Here is a 26,732-nt window from a genome sequence, read left to right on the forward strand (position 1 = left end):
CATAACAGCAATTTGCAACTCTTTTTTTTTAAACATGAAGCTTGTTTTCCTTTCAGAATAAGAGCTGGGGTGGAGAAGGAAGACGTGAGGATGGAAAAAAAAACATATCTCAAATATACACAGAATCAGGGTGAAAGATTTGGCTTGACATTACTCTTTGTTTTTCTATTACACTCCCTCCCTCAGCAAGAGCCAAGGTCTAGCAAGGTATCAATTCTGGCCTGAGGTAGAAGTAGGGTAGGGAATGGAAGAAAACACCACCTGTGATAGTTCTGGGATATTCTTTATAGCCTGTTTCAAGTTTAATGATAAAACATAAAGTTATCCAGCAATGCTACCAAGAAAGACACGTCATAAATAGTTATGAGACACATTTCCTCAGCTAGAGAAGGAGTGAAAGCAGCCATTGAGATCAGTCAGGAACTGGGCAGGATGTCAGCAAAAGCCATTTGAACAAACACATACAGTCTGGGCTGGTCTCAAACTCAAACTTGCGGCTGCTGGTCCCGTATCCGGCTGCAGTCCGGGCTCGGATTTGGAAGACATAGGTGGTGTCAGGCTTGAGGCCACTGATGGTCACGTTGGTGCCCCTGGCTCTCAGAATAGTATAGCTTGTCTCTTGTTCCTGCTTTTGAAAAAAGACATTATCAGATTAAAACCACACCCTTAAAAAAAAAAAAAAAAAAAAAAAGAGATGGTTAGTACTAAATTACTACAAACGTCCTGGAGACGACTGGTGTATTTTTTGAATATCTGTAGCCTAAGAAATGCTTGTGCAAACATTCATTTTCAATCATCTTTTAACAAGATATCTTAAATCATCAGATTTGCTATGGTACTGTGCTGTAAATCAAATACTAGACATGCTGAGTTTATGACATTTTATTAAATGGTTTTGTATCGTTTTGCCCATGGTCTGTAATACAACAAGAAAATTATTAAAAGATTATTTAAGAAAACATAAATCAGATTTGCCTACTGCACTGAACTGGAAGTTGTAACAGGCCAACTTAGACATTTTAGGGCCCTGCAGAGCTGTAGCAGGATGCAGTTTTTACTGCCTCACATTTTACAAGACAGTGGTTACCTCTATAACAGTCAAAAGGGAAACCCCACTCAGGCTCCTCAGCTCAGCAAAAAGGCAGATTTAGCTGGTTTTCTATTAAGCTATAAAACCTATGAGATAGTTGAGTCCATCCTCATTTGGACAAAACCACACTGAACTGAATCCTGGACTATGTTCATAACAGCTCTCTGCTTAAGAGTCACCTATGTCTGACATAATGTTTTCTATACAAAATAAGAGGAGGACTGGTTTGTAATTTGGTAAGTTTGGATACACTTCAAACTGTGTGAAAAGCTAATCCTGATAAAAGTATGTCTCAGTCCCACTGTAAGCACATAATCTAACGTCTAAGCATGCATTTGGGGCCTGAGGTACTGCTTATTTTACTAAAGCCATCTTGTACCAAAAGAGCATTTTTGGCTTCCTAAATATGGCAGCTGGAACTGTCTCTGGAAACAAAAAAAAAAACCTCTTGGCCAGCAGCCACACATGTGGGAAACTGTGAGAATCTCAATTGTTTAGGTTCCCCACCATGAACATTTTTTTAATTCTGGAGGTGGTGGGGATTTCATGTGATGTCCTTTTGCTTTGAACACCGTGCAGAACACTGCGGCCATTGAGTTCTGCGGGCTGAGAGCAGGAGCCCAGCGAAGGCACGTCGGATGCAGAGGATCTCACCTAATCCTCATCACGTTTTATGGCATTGCATTAGCTGGTGAGGGGCTGACATTTTCACTCTGACAACCCTGCAGTGCCAATGCACGAGCTCAGGGGTTGGAAAATGCCCAACATGCTCATTGCCATTTCACCTCCACGTGTAAAGTCCAAGCGGCTGCAGTTGTTTTAGTGTGTTTGCTCTGCTGTCTGCAGGAACAGAGTCAGGATATTCTAGGTTAGTAGGTGAACATCAGAAACTGCTCTCTTTGGTGCTAAAGAAGCCTAAGTGCCCTGTTCTTGGCAGTACTTTGATATAGACAAACAGAAACATTTACACCATAGTTAGGAAAATTGCCAGAATCTCCATGTAGTATTTAACATTAGGCTCGTGAGAAATCACAGTAAAAGGAAAAAAGAAATTTAAAAAAACAAAACAGAAAAGAGAAAAAGCAGCTAGGCCTGTGCCTAAAAGTTACCATCCAGCATCCAAACCTCAGATAGGGTGAGCTGGACCCAGTCTTAAAAGAATGACTATAAAAATGTTGACCATGGCCCATTTTCTTTGCACAATAAAAATAAAAAAGAAATCAGCATTGGACCTCCTCAGAGTTTCCCAATACTTCTCTAAAAGGTCCTCTGTTCTAAATTCTTTGGAGCAAATTTAAAGGAAGGCACTGTAAAGAGTTAACAGACTTGTGTAAAATTATTTATTTTTGAACTAACAAAGGCCTAGTATTGTAATTTGCAGGCTTTCCTTATCTTGTCATTCAGTCAGATGTAGGCAACTATTTTAATTTCAAAGACATAATAATCTTGTCTTTAAAACACAACATCTTTTGTGTATGCTGACTGGACATTCATTTTGATCTCGCTTCAGGCTGCTTTTATGAAATGCAAACATTTCCTTCTGGTGCAGATACATACGTGCAAGGGAAAACACAGTCATGGCCCTGTCTGTTAATAATCCACATTGTAACTTGGAAAATAAACCTCTAAAATAATGGTATGGAGGATGTCATGGTATCTCAGTTTATGGGAAGCTTTTTACACACATATTTTGTAAGTCTGTTTTTATGTTACTAGTAATCAAATCAGTGCAACACCACATAAAAGCCCAAGTTTATCTTTCTTGGGGATAAAGCAGAACTTCAGAGATACAGCAGTATAGCTGCCATAAGCAGAAGGAATACACAAAAAGCAGAGTCAGTCCTTGCCAAGCAGAGCTTCAACAAAACATTCTGAGGATAAATTTGAACTTGGATGCACAAAGCAATTTCTTCCTGAATATTTCTGCATAGTTTACCACACACAACCTTTGCTGGGAAGCAAATCCTACTACTGTTTAGTGTCTCATTTGCAAGTGACATTTTATCATTTTATACTTTGTTTTACAAAAACCGTATAATTGGAGACATTTAAAATTGATAGTGGTGGTCCCAGGAAGGGTGAATGGTTTGCCCTTTTCCAGATAAGAACAGAAAGTGCTTATATTACAGAAGGAAAAATATTTTTTCCATCAGCTTCATGTGCACTTGAGTGGCCAAAACCTGAGTACACATTTCTGGGAGCAGGCCACAGTCCTGATACTGCTTCCCTTACTGCCAGAAGTGAGCTCTGCGTGGATATGACATTTCCCTCAAGTCTTGTGGTGTATTTGTGTCCTACCTGCACTTAAAGCCAGAACCATAAGAGTTTAAAAGCAACAAAGTGCATTTGAATATAATGCACATTTTCAGCCTCAAAGTGCAGAATTCTGTGTTGGCTGCAACCACTGATCAGAATTTCTATGATGGCAAAAGCAAATCTATTTTAGCAACCTGAGCCTGCAGCTCAGTTTTATTCATTGTTTGCAGAAGACTCCATCTTAATAAAGTGTATGTGATTTAATTGTAAGCCACATATTTAGTTGAAACAATTAATAGTTTATGAGTGGTATTTAAGAGATGGCTTTTTTCTGTACCTTCACATGACAAGATACTCCTTCAAGAGAACATTATGTGAACAAGGACAAGGAGGAAACAAAGAATAGGGTTTGTGCAAGGGAAAAACATGGCTTTGCTGTTTATGCACTTTGATGGCTGAGACACTTAAAATTCAGCACAGCATTATACGGATGAACTAAACTGAGGTGTCATTTAGTTCCACTAACTTAACATAAAATGTTGTGCCTTACCATAAAATAAAGGCCTAAAAATTCCATATAGTCCCCCCTGAACGAAGATTTTGCGTCTTTTAAATATTTTGAATAAATATTGACTGGGGCTTCATAATGAAGCTCTAAATTTTTTTGTAAAAAATACAATTCTATTCCAAACACTGCTTTTGCAAAACTGTCACTCAGTTCATCCTGCTATGAAGTGTTCAAAGCCTGGCTGGATGGGGCTTTGGACAACCTGGGATAATGGAAACCTCCCTATAGCAGGGGGTTGTAAATGGATGATCTTAAAAGTCCCTTCCTACCCAGGCCATTCTGACTAATTCCAAAGAGTTAAAATAGTTTCCTAAAGCTGTAGCTATTAATTTCTTTAGACACATATAAAGCTCTGCTCCTTCAGCTACACAAAGGCAATAAGTGGTGAAAAAAACCCAAATGAGCAGGTTAATTAACTGCTCTTGAGAAACCAAATATGTTTCACATATTTTATGACAATAATCCATAAGAAAAAGATACAAGCTATTGTAATTTATATACATTAAATTGTATTTTTATTCCAAATCTCTTGTAATATCCTAAATAAGACCAGCTTAGCAAAATGATGCCATGAACAAGATGTATGACAGAATTGGGCTGACCTGCATTGCTCTATTAATGCTATATTTTTTTAATTTCTAAAAGATGACAAAAGACATATCAAGTGAAAACAAGCAGGATGAAAAAGGATGGCTCAACATAAACCATCTACCAGATATGACTTGTCAGAAGAAATACCCAGATTTGCTAACTTTGAAGGGTTTATTTCCCTTTAACAGCAGTGGATTTTCTGATGAGCACAACCAAGATGATTTCTGAAGCAAAAAATCAAATAGACTGGACCAGTTCGAAAAGAAACCTCTCCTTTTAAAAGAGGAGGGGAGGAAGCATGCTCAGAGATCCCAGAGTGAAAAGCAGCATCTTCCAAAGATGTTTGGTGGAGGAATGAAGAACAACAATTCTGCATGAGCTGCTCTGGCCCCAGGTAAGTTTATCAGAGAATTAGTTTTGAACCTATTTGCAAAGCTTAAAAATACATAGATTCAAGTCTCCTGACAACAGATTTGCTTTTTAAATTTTTTTTTTTCCCTTCATAAACCCTGAGGAATAGGCTTCTGACTCCCCAAGGGCCTGCAGAACACACATTAAAAACAGTGGTGCCAGAAAGGTTGGCTTTTTAAAAGCCTTTTTCTCTAAATGGTCTGGCTCCCATTGTCAAGCACTTGGCTCCCAGGTTTAAGAAAACTGTCTGGTGCATATGAACTCTTGATCACAGACTTCAAAGGGGAGAAACACATGTGCAAGATCAGCCTCCTAAGACTGGTGGGTTGTCTTATAAAGCTGTCTTATGACAACCAAGTGCTCCCTGAGAGTGGATACACCCGGTGGGAATAGGAGCTGCGTGCTCTGTCTGTGCATAAAACAGCACTGGATGGGAATTCTCTTGAACAGAAAACCCCAGTTTTGGAGTGGAATGATGATCAAAAAATCCCAAACCAACACAAATACAATGTATTGGTGATGTAATTAAAATTAACTGAATGTGTACAGCAGAGGAAAAAAAATCTCTCCCTTTGGGGCAAGTAAAACCCAAGAGATCACCTGTGCTGTTTTTGGCTGGGGTGGAATTAATTTTCTTCACAGTATCTAGCTGTGGCCTTGGGAATTGCACTGAAAACAGGCAGGTTTGATAATACAGAGATATTTTTGTTATAGCTGAGCAGTGGTTGCAGTGTAAGGCCTCTTACACCTCTCCTTTTCTGTTTTGGATGATTTCTTTTTCTCCCATTATCACCAGCACGAGGTGAGTTTAGATTTTTACCAAGGTCCTTGAAGGTTCAAGTGCTCACCAAAAAAACTCTTCCCAAAATCATGATTACATAAATTTGGGAGAAATCTTTTCTTCCAGACTTCTGATCCTCTTTCTTCATCTGAAGATTAGGCATGAACTACCAACACTACATTGTCCCACTCCAAAGCTCCATGAAAAAAAAAAAAAAAAACAAACTTCTAAAGATGAACTGAATACTCATGGAGTATTTTTAACATAATTTCTTAGAGAATATTATCACTACATTTTCTCTGGTATGTATGAAATATAAGCCTGATTATTAGCTATGAAGACTGTTAGCAAATGCTCAATTAAACCAGAATTCTAGCATTTTTTTCTAAATGTGTTAATTGCAGGAGCAATATATCAAATAGAGCTATCAATAGATCTATCAAAAAATGGCTAATACCACACTCCTCAATCTCCATGGCAATTTATGGTCTTTTCAATTCTACCAGTAAGACCTCTTAAAAACTTTCTATTACAAAGACTTTTTTTGTAAATATAGATCTCTATAGGAAGTCTAAATAAACAGCTGTAAATAAAAGAAAACGTTAATAAAAAGCAGAAGGTAGATTTTCTTCAATTTGTAGTCATTTGCTTACAATTTATGAAGAATTCAGTTATTCACGGAAAAAACTTTCACAATGCAAACCAGCCCAGTAGGCCAGCCAATATTTTCTAAATAATTTTAATGCTTGTGCCACAGGGAAGTGCCACCAGCATTTGGGGAAAGGTATGGGCACTGACAGCATGACAGAACAGCAAAATAACAACGTTTTAGTTGAGAAAATAAGAAAAAAAAGCAATTACATATTGACTGCATTACTTTTGTTTGTTTGATGTGCCTGGGGATTCCCTATGAGGAATGACTGAGGGAGCTGGGGGCGCTCAGCCTGGAGAAAAGGAGACTCAGAGGTGACCTTATCACTCTCTACACCTTTCTGAAAGGTGGTTGTGGTCAGGTGGGCTCTTTCTCCAGCCAGCAACTGACAGAACCAGAGGTCACAGTCTCACGCTGCATCAAGGGAAATATAGGTTGGAAATTAGGAAAAAGTTTTTTACAGAAAGAGTGATAAAGTTCTGGGATGGCCTGCCCGGGGAGGTGGTGGAGTCACCATCCCTGAGTGTGTTTAACAAAGCCTGGATGTGGCACTGGGTGCCAGGGTTTAGTTGAGGTGTTGGGGCTGGATGGACTCAATGATCTTGAAGAGATCAAGAGTCAAGGATCAAGAGATCGTGAAGGTCTCTTCCAGCCCAGTGATTCTGTGATCCTGTGAACTTGGTAGACAACACAATGATTTCATTTTGTATTTCCTGATGTCCTCATCACCAAAAATCGAGGAGTTCCAACGCTCGGTGCCATTGAGGCAGACTGAGCAAACCTGAGTGTTTCTGAACCCTTAACACAGGCAAGATGCAGTGATTTCATCCCAGCAGTGCTGAGCAAACCCCTCCCCTTTGATCTTCCCACCTTTTCGTAGTATTTGACCTCGTAGTCCAAGATGATCCCGTTGGGATGCTCGGGCTCCTGCCAGGAGAGGGACACGCTGTTCCTGGACGTCCTGTCCTTCCTTATGACCGTGATGGGGGATGGAGCTGCAGAGGGGGCAGGGGGAGGAGGGGAGGGAGAGAAGCAAACCGAGTTTATCTCTGTTCCAGCCCTTGGCAAAGAGCGTGGTTTCCATTACATCCACTCCCAGCCAAGGTCTGGCCCCGCACCGACAGCAGCAGCTGGATTGCAGCCGTGGTACTCCTGCCTTGGAGCACCCTGGCCTCATGGAAAACGAGCTGAGATTTTCTCCTCCACTGGAGGAGGACTGGTGGCAAGGCAGCAGATGGTTTTGATCTGCTACTACAGTGTAAGAAATGAAATATATTCAGTGGGTGAAAATACAGAGCAAAATAGCAGCAGTACCTGTTTGCCTGAATGCTGAGGTATTATCATTACCAGACTCTGCAGAACTCTGACTTTAGACTTTCCTAACATTTTGATAAGGAAGTCTAAAAGGGTGCTGGGATGCATTAAGTACAAGGAGCTCCTGGTGCTCATGGCTGGGAATAACCATCAGCACAATTCAGCCTCTTTGGCATCATTATTTGGTAAGTTCTGCAGATGAAAATTGTTCCCATACATACTTCTCTTTTCACCACATTTCTTTGAAAATGAAAATTAATAAAAAGGGAAAATATAAACTGCAAAATAACATCGTTTTTTAACAAGCATTGATCAGGGTTAGGCATGACAACTGATTGCATACCACAGGTTCACCCACCACCCACAACTTAGAAATAGTATCAATGTTAAACACAAACATAAAAAGTCAAAATTACTTAAGATTCTTGAACATTGGTTCAGTTTTAGACCACCCAGATCCGTAAGTTGTTCCATGACCCAGTCTGGGTTTCCTGGACTCACTGAAAGCTGTGCAATTTTTAAAAATTTAGTTTTGTTTCTTTTGGGTTGATTTCCCACTCCAAATGCTTCTCTTCCATGGCTTTGGCCAAAATTCACCAGATTATATTTTACAGATCACACACTGAAAGTTGTAACTGTCATTTCAAAAAAAAACCTTTTACTACTAAACAGCCTTTTATCTTAATATGTAAATAAAATCTGTTTATAAGTTCAACATTTGCTATCCTAATAAAAAGGCTCTAGAGCTGATCTCAACGATTTAGTATCAGCTGAACCCTCTGAAGCTTTTATTGTTCATATAAAACTAGCTGCACTTTACAGGCATTACAAATTTGCATGCTTCAGCCAATGCCCTTTCTATTTGGGTTTTCATTTTTGCAAAAGAACTTTCAATAGTCAGGAGAAAAAAAAAAGACAAAAATGAAAGAAAAAGAAAGGTTTTAATTAAAATAAATTTTTGAAAATTCATTCTGCTTTTGATTTTGCTAAACTTCCTTCAAAATATACTTTCAAGTCCGAAGTCATAATCTAAGTATTGAAATCTTCCTTTAACAGAGTGAAGGATCCATTTTTTCATGTCTATTCCAGGCTGAACACGTCCTCTGAACAGCATTTTCACGTTTCACACGGTTCACAAAAGATTAAAAAATGGCTGTTTTTATTTATTTTTTTTCTTCCAGGAGGAGGATTTAAATTCCTAAAATTTGAGGAACTAGAATTCCTAAATTCTTGAATTTAAATTCCTAAAATCAGTTTGGGAGAAGCAGATAGGATTTGTGTGCAACAAACATCCTTCAGCAATTCCACTTGAATCCCACAAACCAGCGCCAGAGCCAAAACACAAAGTGCTTAGCAGGCTGAACTTCCCTGCTCCATGGGAACTCATATATCCATACTTGCTGCTTTTATGCTCTCCTAAGTCATTTTTATGTCTTCTTTTTAAGTCAAGCTATTTATCTCTCTTTTTTTTCTTTTTTTTCTTTTTTTTTTTTTGGTATGTGAATAGATTGTCAAGCCTAGTACCCAGCTGGTAACACTCCCGTTAAGGTAAAATTAATACTGATTTTATGAATAATTAATAGATGATTAACAGAAATGGCTTTTCTCCTAATAAATTATGGTAATTTTGCTCTAAAAGATTCTCAGGGCAGGCTGAAACAATCTTGCATGCTCCAATACAGACAAACTTAAAAAAACAAGCCTTCTCCTAAAACAGTATTAATTATTTTGAGCTCATTTGCACACATCTATGCAGATGCTACCAGTAACTTATCTCACAGCAGTTTATTAGAAAACATCTGCTCTGCAGTTATCAATAACATTATAAAACATTCATATACCTTCCCTAGCCCCTAGGGTTCCCAAAGCTGCTCAGAAATGAGACATTCAGAGTGTCTGAAAGAACCAGCATCCCACTGCATGAGCTCAGGGATGGGGAAACATCATGTTTCAGCCAACTTTAATCCCACACCAAGGTGAGATAAAATGGAAAAAATTCCCAGCACAAACCTTTCTTTGCTGCTCAGTGACAAGCTGGCAAGCTGGACTGTCACACTTTAAAATTTTAATGCATTCTTTTTTTTTTTTTTTTTTTTTTTTTTTTTGCTATACCTGTAAGATAGGTGGGTTTGAAAAGTGCTAGAAGTCTTGAACCCAATTAAAGAAAATACTTTGTTCAGATAACTTACAAGTTTATGCTTAAATCTACTCTAATCAATGAATTTAAGATACAGTAAGAGTTTAGGTAACCTGAATACGGCCCCAGCCCAGGGCTGGGGTGTAATTTGGAGAAATAACTTGACATTTGGACCATTTAATTAATTTCTTGTTGTGCACATGCCCAGAATATAAGGTAAAACTTAATAAGCTCTGTACTAAATACTGCATAAAGAGAAGTCAGCCTTAATTTCCATTTTGCAACATTGGAGCAGCTCAGTTACTGCATTTCTCTATTTAAAAGGAAGTGTCTGAAAATGCAGCAAAGAGAAAAATCAAAGTAAGGGCAGCTAACACTATAAACAAGTAAAAGTGAAGATGCTGGATTGTTGCATCACCATGTGCAACAATGATTAGATTTTAGTCTTCCATGAGGAAGAGAGAATCAAGAGTTTCCTAAAGAGAATTAAATAACCACAATAGGATGAGATCAAATTCAAAATCAGGCTACAAAAAGGAAGAGAAATACATATTTAGAACAACCATTTTTCATCGAAATTCCATTATTTTTCTATCTTAAATTGAAAATTAAAAATTAAATTTCTATCTTAAATCTGCAGCTCGCACTGACAAAACAAAGTTTGTGCTCTGGGTTAGCAAATAATTAGACATTACGAAGCTTTTTAGGATTAACTGAAATTTTAAAAACTATATGGAGGTATAGTGCAAAGGTTAAATAAGTTCACCATTTAGAAAACTTGCACCTCAAGATAAAGCTTAAGGAAGGTACTTTCTTAGACCAAGAAGATGTTTCAGTGATTTTTAAATTAATCCCATGCCTCATTTGCTCCTAGGTATTTACATTTTAATTGATATTAATAATAATGATTAACTGATATTAATAATAATGAATAATATAAAAACATGAGACATTACAAAGCTTTTTAGGATTAATTGAAATTTTAAAAACTATATGGAGGTATCAACAGGAATGCGAAGGTTAAATAAGTTCACCATTGAGAAAACTTGCGCCTCAAGATAAAGCTTAAGGAGAGTACTCTCTTAGACCAAGAAGATGTTTCAGTGATTTTTTTAATTAATCCCACGTCTCATTTGCCGCTAGGTATTTACATTTTTATCGATATTTTGATTAATGTATTAGCAGTCAACTTCTTCACTTGAACAGGAGCTGGGCTTTTATGACCAACTTTAGGCTTGTATGGACATATATGAAGAGTGTTAGTCTCAGCAGTCCCATGCAGTGCACAGAGAGGCATTTTTACACTTCACATGGTTCGAATTTGTCTGGCACTGCATCCTGACTGCTTTGAGCACTTAACAGGAACCCTGAAGACTCCCTGGAGCTCGGGGGGAAATGTACTCGGAGCGCTCGCTGTTGTTAGGTAGCATTTGTGACAACTGGGAATGTGGATGTTGAAAAGGTAACAAACACAATGATTCAGGGAGCTCTGGCTCAAGTGTAAAAACCTCCTCAGTCATGACTATTAAAGGTGCAAGCAAATAACATGAAGGATCTGCAGAGACGACAATAAAACTCTGCTCAAATTGATTTCCCACTGAAACTGACCCCAACAGATGATTTGTTTTCCTCCAGTTTAATAGCAGCTATATATAAATTTCCTTATTGACTTTTTCCTTATTCCTTGGTTATTGTTTTCATATGTGACTGGCTTACAGATGTAGAAATGCACTGAAAGAAAATTCCCTGTCCTGTGACAGGGAGAACTCAGTATTAACTCTGGGAAGGCACATGTGCACAACTGCTGAAACATTTAGAGTCCTATTGTTTGGGGCTTAGGTTTCTAGGTCACAAATTAAATTTTAGGAAAGGATTTAATTCTAAAATGACTCACAGCTCACTTCCAGCTTTTGCTTGCAAACAAGAGTAAAATATGCTTTGCCTAGGATATTCCAAACTATGCTGAAAGATGGTGACCAAGCAGAATTGACTGGTCTACTCAATTTTCAATTTCTGCCCTGCTGAACAAATGGAAGGCTTGTTCCTTTTTCTGTCTTTAGAAAATTGATGCTTTTATTATCTAATCATAATGCTGTAATCTGATATAACCCATAAATTTTCTTTAATGCCTATGATGCCCCCAGGAGGTAATGTGGAACAAGAGAGGTAAATAAAGATCATAACCTGAAAATTAAATCTGTATTCTCTGATCCAAAGTAGGATCCACTGGGACTCAAACCTAAATCTGCCAGTCTTAGAGGACCAGCATCCAAACCACAAAACTATCACGCAGTCCAAAGCAGAAATACCAGTGTTTGAATGAACAAACTGATCTCTCACTTGGAGACAGTTTCTCTGGGACACTGGAGCCACATCCACAGTCAGGACAGGAGAGAACTCACCATGGTGCTGGGTCTGGCACTGCTCAGAATGCTCTTTTTTTTTTTGTTGTTTTTTTTTGGTTTTTTTTTTTGGTTTTTTTTGAGAACCAATCTTTTATCTTTGCGTTTATCCATCAATTGCACTACTCAATTTTAGGAGTACCAAGCTCTGACTTGACATCTGTGTAACGATGTCACACCTCCATGACACGATCACACTAACATGAAGTCTGTGAACAGCTGTGGTTTTACTTGGAATCTTTAACATCTCCAGCATCTATTCTGTGGATTAGTGCAGAAGGGGTTTATGACAGAAGCCTGCTCACAGAAAGCAGGACCTGCCCTGTTTTCAGCCTCCTCTGGCTGCACTCCTATTCACTTTCTCTGTTAAGCATTGCTACAGGATTGTGCTGAAGCAAGCAAGCCCCATCCCATGGGGACATTCCAAGAAGGTCCCCAGGTGCCTCCCAGGAGGCAGGAGGAGGAAACAGTCCCACTTTAACAACTCTTTGGAAACCTGCTAAACCCCACACGCTGCTCCTCCAGATCCAATTCCCCACCACTTCGAGGCACGTGCAGGCACAGCCCTTTGCCCTTTAATCTCCAGGACACGTAGTTAAACCAGCACAGTGCCTGTGTTTGTCCTCCTGCACCTTTTCCTTGAGCTGGAGCAGGCTCAATCCATTTTTATGACCTGGGCTGTAAAATGTCACCTGATTCTGTAACATCACTGGGTGACTGTCGTGCCTTCCATGACGCATCAGGGAGTTCACTCATCTCACAGCAGCAAAAAGCCCCTCACACCAGCCCCAGGCTGGATGCTGGTAGGATTCCATCATAAGGAAGGGGGTGAAAAGGCTCACAGTTTCTGGTAGATCGTTCTCTACCAAGATCACATTTGCACACATCAAAATGTAGAAGGAAAGAAACAGGACGAAACTTCAAAGGCAAACTCAAGCTGGTCGCCATTGGATGAAACAAAGCTGGGCACATTTCTCCCAGAAACAGAAAAATAATTAATAACTGATTTGTTCATGGCTGTTCTGATGGATGAATGCCTGCATTATGGCAGAAGTGCCCAAATGCATCTGTGAAAGGCTCCAGCCTGTGGTTACAGACTCCAGAGTGGCTGCAGGCATTTCACAGGTGCTGAGGAAGAAAGACTGCAGGGAACTGGAAAGGGGGGAACACGCAGCTTCAGCAGGAATTACACCAAAAGGCAGCTGCTTGATTTCCCTCTCAAGTGCAGAGAAAGGCAACCTTCTGGGCAGCAGCTGTCACTGGACAAGTGATTATCAGAGATCATTTCTCACTTTTACAAATAAATTCTAAATTAAAAGAAAATGCCATTAAGTGTAGCGCAATCATATTCTTGCTTCTCCCTCTTTTCATTAAAAGAGATAGCAAATGCCTTCCCCAGAGCAAACAAAACGTTTGATTTGCTCATGTGTTAAACACATGTATAATAAGTCATGGAAATGCCATGTCCATTTGGGGAGGATCAGGCTGCACAAGGCACTCGCTTCAGAAACTGGAAATTATGGTGCTGTGGCATTCCCAGCTGTTATTTCAGAGAGGAGACAAATGCTGGATGTGCTTTCATAAGGATTCATCCCAAAGGTACTCACAACACAAATGTTATTCTTTCTGCTCTCTGTTGAGGTGGTGAGGGTGGGAGCTTTGCAATAGTTCATATTTTTCACTGAATGTTAAGTGAAAAATAGCTGATAGGTGTTAAGACCCTATCAGTTTAAATAAACTGTTTTTCTTTGCCTTCCCCACCCCTTTGTTACACTACCTTAGAGGATTTTAGAGCCTCACATTTCCTGGAGTGAAGTGTTCAGAAAGACAAATTTATTCACCACTCTCACAACATCAACAATCAGGTGCTGAACAGGCTTTCCCTTTCTGTGATAATTTGATTATTTCCTCAACCGGAGAAATCCTATGCATAATGTAAGAATACACTTAAGAACTATTTCTGAAAAAGCCATTATCCAAAACTGGAGAAGACAATTGCCCTCAAGTTTATGATACAAAATATTTTCTCTGCTTTTAAGTAATCACCAAGAGCTCCTGAACTGGTTTGTCAGTAGGTATTTTACACCTGCTCTGAACGAGAAAAGAAATGACATTTCTCAAACTTCTTGCCCTGTCATTTGTAGCAACTGCATTTGTGGAGGTTCATCAGGGAAGAACCACCTCTAACAGAAAAACTTGAAAGGTGCTAACATCTTTCACATGCTTTTGGATTTGGAGATGATTTAATATTTTTGTTTGATTTAAAGCATTTTTTAAATATACACAGAGATATAGTTTACTAAAAAGAAGGCTCTTTTTGCTGTAAAAGCTGACACTTATTACGTTCATAATTCCCATTGCAGGAATAGTCCCCAAACCCAAAGAAACAACTTTTCCCATCTCTCCCCAGCTTGCAAATTGCCTAGAGGGAATTGCCTCAGAAAGCAAATTGATAGCTGTGCTTACAATCAAGAGGAACACAATTTCCCTCAGTGATTACTGAGAATGCCAGCACAGAGAACAGAGAGAGACAGAAGACTAAGGTTTTATTATTTAACAGAGGACTAAGCATCCTGCTTCCATGCATTTCTTAATTTTTACTCTTGCACCAAACTAAGATATTAAATGAGGAAGACTAACAGAAGCAAGCAAAGAAAACCATTATCTGCTGAGCGCTGAATAAAATGTCACCGTGATCTGTGGAAAAACCAACTAAAAGCTCTGAAAGAGGAAAAACTCTCAGAGCCACAAACTTCACCTGTGAACTTTCTGTCAGGTCAGGAGCGTTCACATAAGGACTGAAGAGCCCAGTGTGTGTCACAGACTTTGAAGCCTTGGCAGAGCTTCCTTGACATTCAGGGGGAAAAGGAATCAAAGACTTTGCAGGCAGAACATCTCTAGCTAATAACAGGCTATGCATGGAGTGACATTGTTAAAACACTTCTCTTTTATATCCCTAAAGGAGTTTTATTGAGTTAAAATGATCCTCGAATAGCCTCTGGGCTGAACTGTAAAACACATTTGAAGAGCGTAAAATCTTTATTTATGCCAGGAATGTTTGAAACTCAAAAGATAAATGTCATTCAGGAAAACAAGCATGTCCTAGGTATTCAGTACATAATGGGGCACAGCTGTAATAACAGTCAGTGAACCAGAGACTCCCTACATCATGTCATTAGCTCACTTTTAATAAGTCTATCTTCTTGTCCTTTTTATAAGGGCCATAGGGAAAGAAAGAAATATATCATCCCCCAAACATCTGTGCCTCTCTCAAATTGTCTCTCTTAGAAGACAGATCCACTTAAGGGACTTGCCTTGGGATATAGGTTGTAAAGTGCACACAACCCTCTCTAAATATGGATTTTATTTAAACAGGGAGCATCACACATCATTTGTGAGCTGCTGAAGACGGTGCAGTGCAGGCTGAGCACATAAATAGCATCAAAGTACCTGCAAATAATCAAATACATACACTGAAAGAAAGCTTGGGGCTGAACTTATTCCCTTGAAGCCAGAGATTTCAGGTGAATAAAATTCTGTTTCTGAGGAGGTTTTAACAAGCCTTCCAAGGAACTAAAGAAGTCTCTACTCAAAACAGGACTGAAAAATTGTCTGGTTCATTCTCCATTGGAAATGTTTATCCCTCCAAGCTGAAATTAATGTATGGCTTGGAATGTTCAATGGCACGGGGAGATCAAGATACTGCAAACCCTTCAACACTCCTAATGATCCTAATTTCTCTATCTCTACCTTAATTTTGTTCAAAAGGTTATTTTAAAAATAATTTTCATCCTGGCCTCTTGTAAAAACTCTGTAGTGTCTTACTGGTAACCTTCCTAAACAAACTGATTTCCTATGGCTTTTCATGCCTGGTTCAATGGTTAAGCAAGATGATTAAACAAGTTACATGGCTTGTTCTGCCTCCTGGCTTTTAGAAGTATAAAAGATAAAAGGAGATGACTCCAGATAATCAAACTGCTGCTTGTCTAGGGAATCTTGAGATGATGTAAGGTTTTGCTATCATTTATAATGTACCTTTGCATAGGATGCCTCAGTTTGGATGCAGGGGTGGTTGCTCTCTAAGCTTCCTCTAGGAAAAGTCTCTGACAGAGAAAGGAATCAAAATTTTGCAGGTGCACAACTGACCTGTGGAGAGGCCAAAACTCAGGGTCAGGCAATTTTAGTCTCTCAACTGAGAAGCATAACCACTTTCCACAATTAGGAAAAAACTGACATTTCTAGCCAAAATTTAGCCCGCAAAAAGCCTTCTATGTTTCCTCTGCAGGGATTCCTCTTCATGCTCCAATTTATTTCCTTTTGGCACCTATATGCATCCTGCCTGAATTGTGTGGAAGAGCTGTGGTGAGCTGAGGACAGAATTTGAAGGAGCCTCTTGTTACAACACGTCCTCTTTGCTCCTCTGCTGATGCCAGGAGATGTGACAGCACAAAACTCCTTGGAATTGGTTTAGTGCTGACATTGCCTGATTGTAGCTGAATTTAGCTGCTACCACCTTTTGCAGCTGCACTGTTGAGACCTTGTGTTAAAAGGCCTCAAGTCCTTAAGAACTAAGCTCCATTTAAAGCTGATACAGTGTGCTTTTAGTGATCAAGAGAAAACAATCTATTTTATCATCAGTGTAATAAAGAACTGAGGTATTAGGGGGAAAAAATGGAAAATATTTGGGGATCGGCATGAGTAAGTTGGGAAAATACAGAAAATTTAATTATTTTCACCAACTTTGATGTTAATAATAATTTTGCTGGAAGCATGAACACTGAATCATCACTAAATAATGGGTAGGAGTTCAGGAAGATGCACAGGCAAAGTTGGTGTTTTGAGACAGAATATTCAGATTGATGTGGAGCAGCTGTCAGGAAAATGTTGTTGCAAAAGGAGGGTCATAGACTTGACCCTCTTGTTGCCATTTACCCTCTACAGGGTTTTCATTTTGCTCCTTCTGCTTGCTCTGTCCCATGGCCCCCCAGTCTAAACTGGATTTGTGACCCCTCATGGCCCATTTGGATATGGTACACGGAAATTAAGGATAAAGCTGTAGAAAAGCTCTCTCAGAACAGCATTCTAGACCTTACAAACCTAAAAATGTGCTTCTGATGTATCCCTTTTGTGATCTGACCAGTGCGGGAATGCAAGACAAATTATATTTTTATAATTATACTTTAAGAGACTGCTTCTATATTTACTTAAGGTCTAATTTTAACAACTTGCAGCGTTTCTAGGGGAATTCTAATACAGTAAACCAAGTGGCATGATCAAGAGATAGCACAATTAAGCCTGTACTAACCCACATCACCTAAATGTGATTAAAGAAAAAAATGGGCCATGCATAAAAGCAGAAAATGAACTGCTTAAGCAGCCTGTGGGTTACAGTAAACAGAGCTGCTATTGCCAGAAATATGTTTGACCTTGCCACATCCCAGGTACTGTGTGTTCCACAACAGAATCAAAATCCACCTTGCGGTGCAAAGGCAGCAGCTCTGGGCCCTAGGGAAGCACACTGCCAAGCAGGAGGCCTCTGCAGCAGAGAGAGAACTTCCCTGATCCTGGACAGTTCATTTTTTGTGAACTGTCCTCGGGTGATTTCTAACTGCTGTGGTGATGAACAGGCTGAAAGGCAAAACCCTTGATCAAAGAAACAGGAGAAAAGAGAGCAACTCAACACGGATGCTCCAAGTCACTGATCCAAAAATCCAAAACAGTGAGCTATAACAGTAACAAATTGAATGGACATCAAATTCCAGTTCCAGGTCTGAATTGTGTAGATTCACCTCTGTCTGCCTACTTACTGCACAGCTAGACAGCCCTCAGAGCACTGGGAAATGTAGTGACTGGGTCAGGAAATAGCCTGTTCTCACATTTTTATGCCTCCCACTACAGCTGATCTGTGATTTAAGGAGAAAACATACACCCTCTACAGTGAAAAACATTGCAATAACACAGCCCACCAGGAGGATGCCTACTTAGAACAATGTTAACTTGTTTGTGGTTTCAGGAAGACAGAACTGGAAGTATTTTGGGGACATGGTGTGGGATGGGAGGACGTGGGAGGAGGCTTACTGAACACACGCATGTTTTCTGTACAAAGTCTCCTGATGGAGCACAACCACAGAAATTTCAGCATCTAGTGTCTCTCTTCGCTGGCACACATTGCTCCTAAAAATTTCACACCCAACCAAATGCCAGGGAAGAGTCTGGATTCTTCACAACTTTCAGAGAAATGCAGCCATGTCAAATGAGAAGCAAATGGCAGATGCAGCGATGACAAAGGCTCTGATCCAACAGCCAGGGCACACTGCCGTGCTCATGCAGGGCCTCAAAGGCTTTAATGTCTCCACAGAAGGAGAGCAGCCCTTTTGTACCCCATCAACTGTGACACCACAATCTAATTCAGTATTCAGCTCCACACCCCCATCATGTTGGCAATAATTCAGCTGGTGAGACAACTTGTAAAGGAGTTAAAAAAAAAAAATCTGTGTTTTCAACCTCTCTAATTTAATGTTAGCTTTTTATGCATCTAACATCAAAGCCTTTTTTCACTTCTATTTAATCAAAATTAATCACTAAGATTACTACAGTAATTTAGGTTGGAGATTATTGAAATGAGTGTTTTATTAAAATCTGGTTTTATTAATAAAACACATTCTGGCTAAGGAATCATGTGAGCCTGCTATTAGAGACTATTAAGTGGGAACTGGGAGTTAATCATAACAGTCACGCTGCCAGGTTCTTTGACAGAAACACACACCGGGTTTGTTCCTGCTTTTACTTTTATGGGAATATCCAAGTCAATTAGTCACCCTGGCGCAGAGCAAACTCTGTGAATCGGGGAGAGGAAAGGAAAGCGCACAGAACCCAGGACGAAGGAAAGGTGAGCAGAGAGGCACTCACCAGCCTGGTTAGTGGTGATGCTGACAGCAGCGAACTGCCTGGAGAGGCTGCTGAGCGCCGAGACGCCGTTGAGCGCGTCGATCTCAAAGGTGTAGTTGGTGTGTGCCAGCAGGTCCACCACGGTGACCGAGGTGTTGGTGAGGCCGCTCTGCCGCGGCAGGAAGCGCACGTTGTCGCTGCAGGGCTCGCACTGCCTGCCGCCGCCGCCGCTGCATTTCTTGCAGACGATGGTGAAGGTGACGTCCTTCCTGCCCCCCGTGTCCAGGGGCCAGCTCCAGTCCAGGATAACGGAGGTCTCGTTGATGTTGGAGATGACGTTTCTTGGGGCGGATGGCGGTCCTGGGAAAGGGAAATCAGGGAGTGAGATTTTCTCCCTTAGGATGCTCGAAAATGGGAGTAACAAGGGCACAGAAATATCAAAGTACAAAACATTAATAACCAAACTCTTCTGGTTATTTCCTGTGGAGATTCCTGCAGTGTTTCACTAGATTACAGACCTAAGCTAACAAGAACCATGTTTTCCTATAAATAGAGTCCCCTCAGGGTGCAGCTCAGGATTGAAGGCTGAGGACTGGTAGCAGTAGGAAAAATCCTGTTTCTCCTTCTCGAGTCTGACAGGGTACAGGAAGGAGAAAATGAAATCAGAAAAGACACAAACCCAGCCCACCAATTTCCAGCAGCCTGTCCAACACTCAAGAAGACACCAGAGGGAGTGGATGGCTGACTGCAGTGGGACATGAGAGGAAGCAAGCAGGCGAGCTGTTGTGGAGGGACAGATGGAGCAGCAAGAATGACAGCCCCGAGCAGAATGAGCTACTCACTGGTGCAAGCCATGGATGGAGGGTCTTTCTCAGAGCGAAAGTAATTCTTTTCACACCTGCAGTTCAGAGATGCATCTTCATAAGTGGAGCTGTGAGGGGGGCATTTGGCACACTTCACATTGCCAGCAGAGGCTTTGTAGAACCCAGCTCGACAGGCTGCAAAGTAACAGGGATAGAGTTTTAAATTCCATGGACATCTTGATTCTACCATGTGACTACTGCCCTGGAACCTACCCATATGTGGATCACAGTTTGCAGACATTTACGGTCTAAAATTATAGATTTTTCTCATAATCAGAGCTGACAGAAATAAAATGTCTTGGTAGAATGGAGTTTATGCATCAGCTTGGATTTGCATTTAATTTTCCCTGGAAAACAAAACAGTGTATTGCACCACTAAGAAGAAACATTTTCTATGCTCCATTTTGAGAACTTCCCTCATTTTCCTTCTCTTCTGCTTATTTTACCAAAACATTGGCCCTACGCTCCATAAGAAACTAACTTTATCCTCTCTCTGCTGCTAACATTTTCTTACAAGGGCACACTGTTTGGAAACTGCATCTCTTCAGTTCATCAGGTCAGGTGCAAGCAAGCCAAAATCAGGAAAATAACTGAACAGAGAAAGATCTCTTCCATTTTTGAATGATCATGTCAATGAGCTGCTCCTGATACTATCAGGAGCTTGCATGACCTGTATAAGAAAGATTTTTTTTGGGTTAGCAAAGTCTTTGGGTGGGTAGCCTGGGGTGGGAAAAAGGTCTGAACAGATATCCCAGCATCTTTGCAAGTGATGGAGGAGAGAGGCATTGCTATTGTCTATCACCAAAACCTAAATTAACCCCTGGGCAAGGCAGATTTGTTGGTTAGCTCCCGATGCCGAACACCTGAGTGAAATGCTCTGGTGAATGGTGAGAGAACAACTGCTCTGCCCTTCTCTGGAACATCCTAAAAGGGGACAGCCTCCTCCAATAAGGGACAGCAGGAGGAGCAGGAAGGGTTTCACAGGGAAGTGCCAATCTCAGCCCCCCTTCAGCACTCCCCAGCCCTGGCAAGTGGCAGCGCTTGGCTGCAGCTGCTCCCTCCAACTTCCAGGCTACAGCAAAGCAGCTGGCAAAGACAGCTCCTGCTCCAAGTTCTCTCCTGCAAGCCCTGAGGAAACAACCCAGAGTCTGAGCCTCTGAGTCACGGCCCCACCAGACAATCTGTTCCAGCAGAATTGCTAAAAGTGACCTTGTGTGACCAGCATGGACCTGCCCGACCTGGCACAGCTCGTTCAGCTGTTCTGGTGTTCCCCTCGCCTCAAACGCTGCCAGGGGGTTTGGGCATTCCCATTTAACTGGAGGAAATAACGAAAACCTAAATCCTTCTTACACCCCTCTACCAGGAGGAAATGCAGCAGGGAGCAGATGGATTAGGGGTTTGGTTTTTTTGGGTTTTTCTGTGTAGCTGTTATTTTTGCAGCCTTTTATGACTCTAATGCCATTCCCTCCCACGTGCTGCCCCATGGTACCTTGAGCAAGCCCCTCTGGTGGCCCTCTGGCTGACAGAGGAACCTCCAGTGACTTTACTGCCTCTGATTCCAGCCTTGAGACAACAAGCCAGGCAGAAAAGATGCCAATCCCCGTCTTACCAGCAATAATAACCAAGCAAACACAGTAAGGAATAAATAACACACTTCATCTGCCTCGTTAATACAGAGAACTTCCACCAAAACTCCTCATGGAAAACAGATATTAAACTCTGATGGTTTTGCTTAACCAGCTTGAAGGGACACTTTTACATTTATGGGCAGTCACACATGAGGCAATGATGTATTTATGATTCTATACAGTATAATTTTTTAATAAATATATATGTTTAATGCAATGACCAAAAAGAAAGACCCTACCAGCAGTATTTTAATAAAAGCAATGAATTTAACATAAGTAAGCAAGCTTGCATTAGAAGTAGACAGATTCAGAGGGGCAAAAAAGAGAAATTGCTCCATTAATCAATGTCTCTTTCATCCCTCAGAGGAAAACTCATGGACCTCATTTAAGAAAAGGTGGTGATGGTCAGAGTGAGGGGGTGAGCCAGCCAGATTCCTGTTGTCCCAATGTGCCCTAGCAAGGGCATCCCAATCTCATGTCTTCCCCTCAGGCTGTCTTGCACTTTCAGTCTTTGTCTGTCACACCAATTTCAGATTACTCATTGCAGCCCAAAGGAGAAAAAAAAAAAAAAAAATGCATTTACACTTGAAACTGAGGCTCAGAACTGGAGGTGCCAATGAAAAATATTGTCGATGTACTAACTATAATTATACCTTTCCTGATAATTTTTTTTAATTCTGATATATAAGAGAGAAAAAATAAAGTTATTACTTCAAAAGGCATTAACTTCTCTGTCAGACAAATTGGATTACATGTACTGATAGCTTTTTGAGGCAAATACCATGGCTTTGGTTTCAGTTAGGTTGAAAAAAAATCATAGGAATTAGCATAGGAATTCTTCACAGAATCTCTAATTTTAGCATGGAAAGCAGCTGTGAACAGCGGTTGCTTTTACTCAACAATTTCTTGCAAAAACTAAGAATTTTTTCTTTCCCTCACAATGGGGAACAATGCAGGAGGAAGCAGATGCAATGAGCCAGGAAGAAAAACTGTTAGCACACTAAAAGTGACTCAAGGAAAACTTTGGGAGTTTCTAAATATGTCATATAAACTATACAGCAAGGCTGGCTGGTTTTACTTTTTTAGGAAGATCTCCTCAAGCCTGTTGGCTGTGGTGACTCCTATGGTAAATGCAGCATTTTAAAACTGCATTTATTCTGATTTCAGTCTCTTTTATTTGGGTGTGATGACAGGATGACTTCATTGAGTCACCTGTTAGTCAGACATTCAGGACTGGTTGTCCTTGTGACTGTGTGAAAATGAACTTCCTTAAGCTCTAACTGATGAGTCTGCCTCAGAGATAGAGAGCAGGGAAAGTTAATTCAGTGAGAGGAAAACAAATGCATATAACAGTCTGTGGTAGCTACTGATTAAAGGAATGTGATTGTCTTTCCTACAGCAAAGTGAATTTTGCCTCAGCTTGACTAATCTGCTTGGGATGCAAACATGCTCCTAATTAAGGGTTAAATTATTAATTTAAACTGGAATTAATTTTAAATTAAAACATAAATCTGTTAGCAAATAGGAGGATTTTAGCATTCAGGTCCTGCAGCCCTCTGCATACAGAGCAATCTCAGCAATTCCCAGCTGTAAATAGCATGGAACATGTGGAGCCTGCACTGGGATGTCCCAGCCCCAGCACTCCAGCCTTGACAGGACCCATCTCCTGCACAAGGTCAGGGAAATTTCATTTGCAAACTGCCTGGCCCTGCCCAGCCCTGCAGGAGCTCTGCTTTTTTGTGCTTTTTAGACAAGGCTGGAGCATCACAACAGGCTGGAAGTGGATTACACATCCATGGCATGGCTGGCCAGCACCCACCCATTGATTGTTTCCTCTCTTTGCTCCTCTGCTCCTCATTAAAACAGCCCAGGGGTGAAATGTCACTGAGGCATTAAGGCACAGTATCTAAAAAGAAGGGAATTCAACCACAAACCTTACAGCTCACAGACAACACATCCTCAGAGTGTGCCTAACGAGACTGATGAGAGCAACTCAGGACAAACCTCCTGTGCCCAGGACAGGGAAGCATTCCCCATGGAAGTGGCCACTCTTAGAGGGGCTTTGCAAACTCTTCCCACTGTCACCTAAACAGCAGCAGGTCAGCTAATTGGACTAATCAATATTTTATTTCTCATATCAGGAGCCATTCTTCACTTCCAGGATTTTGAGAAAATCCTCCAGTCCCTGTGGGGACATAGATTTGCTTGTGTTTTAACAGGTACAAAGTCCTGAAGCTGGACCTGGTCATCACAGGATGACCTTTGGCTGGGCAGGTGTGTTGGGAAGGGAATCACCGATTCAATGAGGTTGGAAAAGACCTCTGAGACCATCATGTCACACTTATCACCTACCACCACCATGTCAATGAGACCATGGCACTGGGCTGTGTCCAGTCTTTCCTTAAAATGCCACTGACTCACCTTGATGCCCACACACAGCCTTGCATCTTTAAAATGTTCTCCAGTTCCTTTTGAAAGTGTTTACACTGCTTTTCCTTTTTTTTTTTTTTTCACTATGGCACCCCATTCACCAGCAAATTTTATAATGCAGATTTCCTTCAAAATCCCTCAGAGCAATGAAACCACCTTCAGCAGCTCTGGTTGTTTATTAGTATTTGAAAAACCATAAATTCCACAGCATTCTATATATCTGCAGCACCCTCTCTCTCTCTCCTGAGCCTCTATATAACTTCTTGAATACCAACTCAGCCCAAAAAGGCTTATAAAAATTAGACTGTATTTTTGATTCATATTTCCACTGAACTTCAGGCACACTTTTTGTCATCAGACCTGAATAAAAAGACACCACTGAAGTGAGCAGCTCCCAAAACTGAAGGCTATTGCTGAGCATGCAGAGCAGGATTTCTCTGGGATGGGCTGTGCTGCTGGCACCTGAAGGAAGAGGGAAATAAGATTGAGATTGGCTCCTATGAGGGATAAAAGCTCTTCTTGTGATTGGGCCCCATTACCACTACTGTAAGAATAACCCCAGAAAGAGGTAAGGATATTGACTTTCTCTCCTTGCATGTAGGATTCCATTCTGTCTGTTGAAGAAATGAAAACTTACAAATGTTCTCAGTATTTGTATTCTTACATCATCCGTGAGATATGCATGGGGCAGGGATTCAGTGCAATGTGACACTGAAATGTCTCTAGAAAAACAGTCTTCAGAATGAGCACTTTTCATTTTTTACACCTGAAAAGTGCTGCTAGCACCAAAAAAAAAAAAAAAAAAACAAAAAAAAAAAAAAACAAACAAACAAAAAAACCAAAAAAAACCCCAGTGGTATTTAATCTTCCTCATGAGTTAATTTCTGCTTTTTTCCTCCCCGCTTCATATTTTATAGTGATCTGTGACCTTAACATATTTTAATCAGATGCTTCTTAAATTGGCTTTACTCCCAGGTCAAGCCATTCAGCAGAAACAATTCCTGTTCTTTGTTTAATAACTGTTACTGGCAGACATATTAATTATATGTACATAAGAGATAGCGTTGTCCTGAGGGAAAAACACTGCACCTTTCCACCACAAAAATCCCAAAGTCTGTAATAGCTGCACATTGTGCCTTGCAGGGCTTCTGTGTCTCTTTTTGTGCAGTGCATTTCAGCCAGGATTGCTGGCAGCAGTCTTGTTAAAAGTGCAATGTCAAAGACTGCAGACCTAAAACAGCTTTACAGCAAAGAGGCACCTGGTTTCAAAATGCGTGAGGCATTGTGTCTTTTCTGCATTCAGTTTTGGGGGAAAGAAATCTTAGTGGATCATTTAAACAGGTATTTAAACCTTTAAAACAGGCATCACTTAAACAGGTATTCCTTAAACAGGAATTTAATAAGCCCATGTTTATAAATTGCCATATAAATTATTTCACCCTCACACCTACAACTCAAATACTATTTCAAAAACATGGAAATATAGGGTTAGAGATAGATATGAATTTATTTTTTAACAAAGATAATTATTTTAATCATCATTGTACTGTCCTTCATGCAGACTATCCAATATTTGGGGATTTTTTTCAAATATTGGTCACAATGCATTCTGCTCCAGTTTAGGTAGTTGATGTGAAGTAGAAAAAATCATCTTTCCTTCAATTTACCTTCAAATTTGTTACTTTTTTTTACCAAATCAATGTACCCTTGGTTTTTATTATGTGACAGGAAGACCAGCTGCTGTTGTGTCCTCTCAAAGCCATTCCTCATCTTACAAAGATCTATCATGAGCTTATCTTCTCTGTGATGAACAAACAGAAACTTTTCCATCAGCTTTTACAGGAATATCTTCTGATCCTTTGATCATACCCATCTGTTTCTACACTCTCATTTATACAGTGGAAAATGTTCTTATTTTTTCCATGACATGTCTGATGAAACCAATTGATTTATATATTGGACTACAGCTTATATCTTGCTCTCTGACACATTTGGATTTTTGCTTTGTTTTGGGTTTTGTTTTTTATTTTGAGCAATCCATGGAACATCTCTCCCAGTGTGCCAATGCACAGATCCCAAGTAAAAACCAGTTAATTCAGACATATAAAAGGTATAAATTTTCTCTCAGGGATGGAGGGAAGACGATGAATGCATTTACTGAAGCTGAATATTCTTTTGCAACTTCCCACCTCTGTTAGCACATAGAGGAATCTTTTGCTGCCCCTGGGAGAAAATTAATGCAGAATAGGTTCCAAACCCAGTGTCACCTTCTAATCAAAATGCTGCCTTGGTGGCTTGTGTGATGTTTCAGAGAGCCCAGCCCAGCTCCCCGATGACACAGGTCCACTACTGCAATTTGCATGAATTAGTACTTTTGTTAGGAGTCTCAGCAGAGCTGTCAAATTAATTGGAAAAGAAATTTAACAAAAGCCTTTTGCCTCAGAGATTTACTCTCAGGTCAGGGTTGAGGCACGTTGCTTGAGCAGTGTGGGGGAAGCTTGTGTTCTTTACACCCTTGCTGAACTTATTTTGTTGGTAAAAAAGAGGAGTTTGGTTTCTTGAGCTGTTAATTTGGTACCTGTCACAAACAGCCCACTGACATAAAAAAGACAATCTATTTCTAATGCTGCTTTTGGCTGGGGTTGGATTAATCTTGATAGTAGCTGCTGTGGGGCTGTGTTTTGGATTTGTGCTGAAAAGAGTGTTGATAATTCAGCCAAG

The 26,732-nt window shown here is 40.4% G+C and overlaps 1 protein-coding gene across 3 annotated transcripts in view; it reads right to left on the reverse strand.

Annotated features, from left to right (window-relative positions):
• The window catches only part of EPHA3 (EPH receptor A3), a 179,807-nt gene that overhangs the window by 42,764 nt on the left and 110,311 nt on the right, over positions 1 to 26,732 (reverse strand). Inside the window, exons 4-7 of one of the 3 annotated variants that reach the window (XM_030263981.4) lie at positions 19,933 to 20,088; positions 19,112 to 19,450; positions 7,220 to 7,344; positions 466 to 628 (exon numbers count right to left, since the gene is read on the reverse strand). In XM_030263981.4, the coding sequence (XP_030119841.4) occupies positions 466 to 628; positions 7,220 to 7,344; positions 19,112 to 19,450; positions 19,933 to 20,088 (783 nt within the window). Of the gene's footprint in view, positions 1 to 280; positions 629 to 7,219; positions 7,345 to 19,111; positions 19,451 to 19,932; positions 20,089 to 26,732 lie in introns of those variants that run through there. The other 2 variants (XM_030263983.4, XM_041713733.2) reach the window with 2 other exon arrangements.

Source organism: Taeniopygia guttata, chromosome 1 (assembly GCF_048771995.1).
Source record: "Taeniopygia guttata chromosome 1, bTaeGut7.mat, whole genome shotgun sequence".
Lineage (NCBI taxonomy): Eukaryota > Metazoa > Chordata > Aves > Passeriformes > Estrildidae > Taeniopygia > Taeniopygia guttata.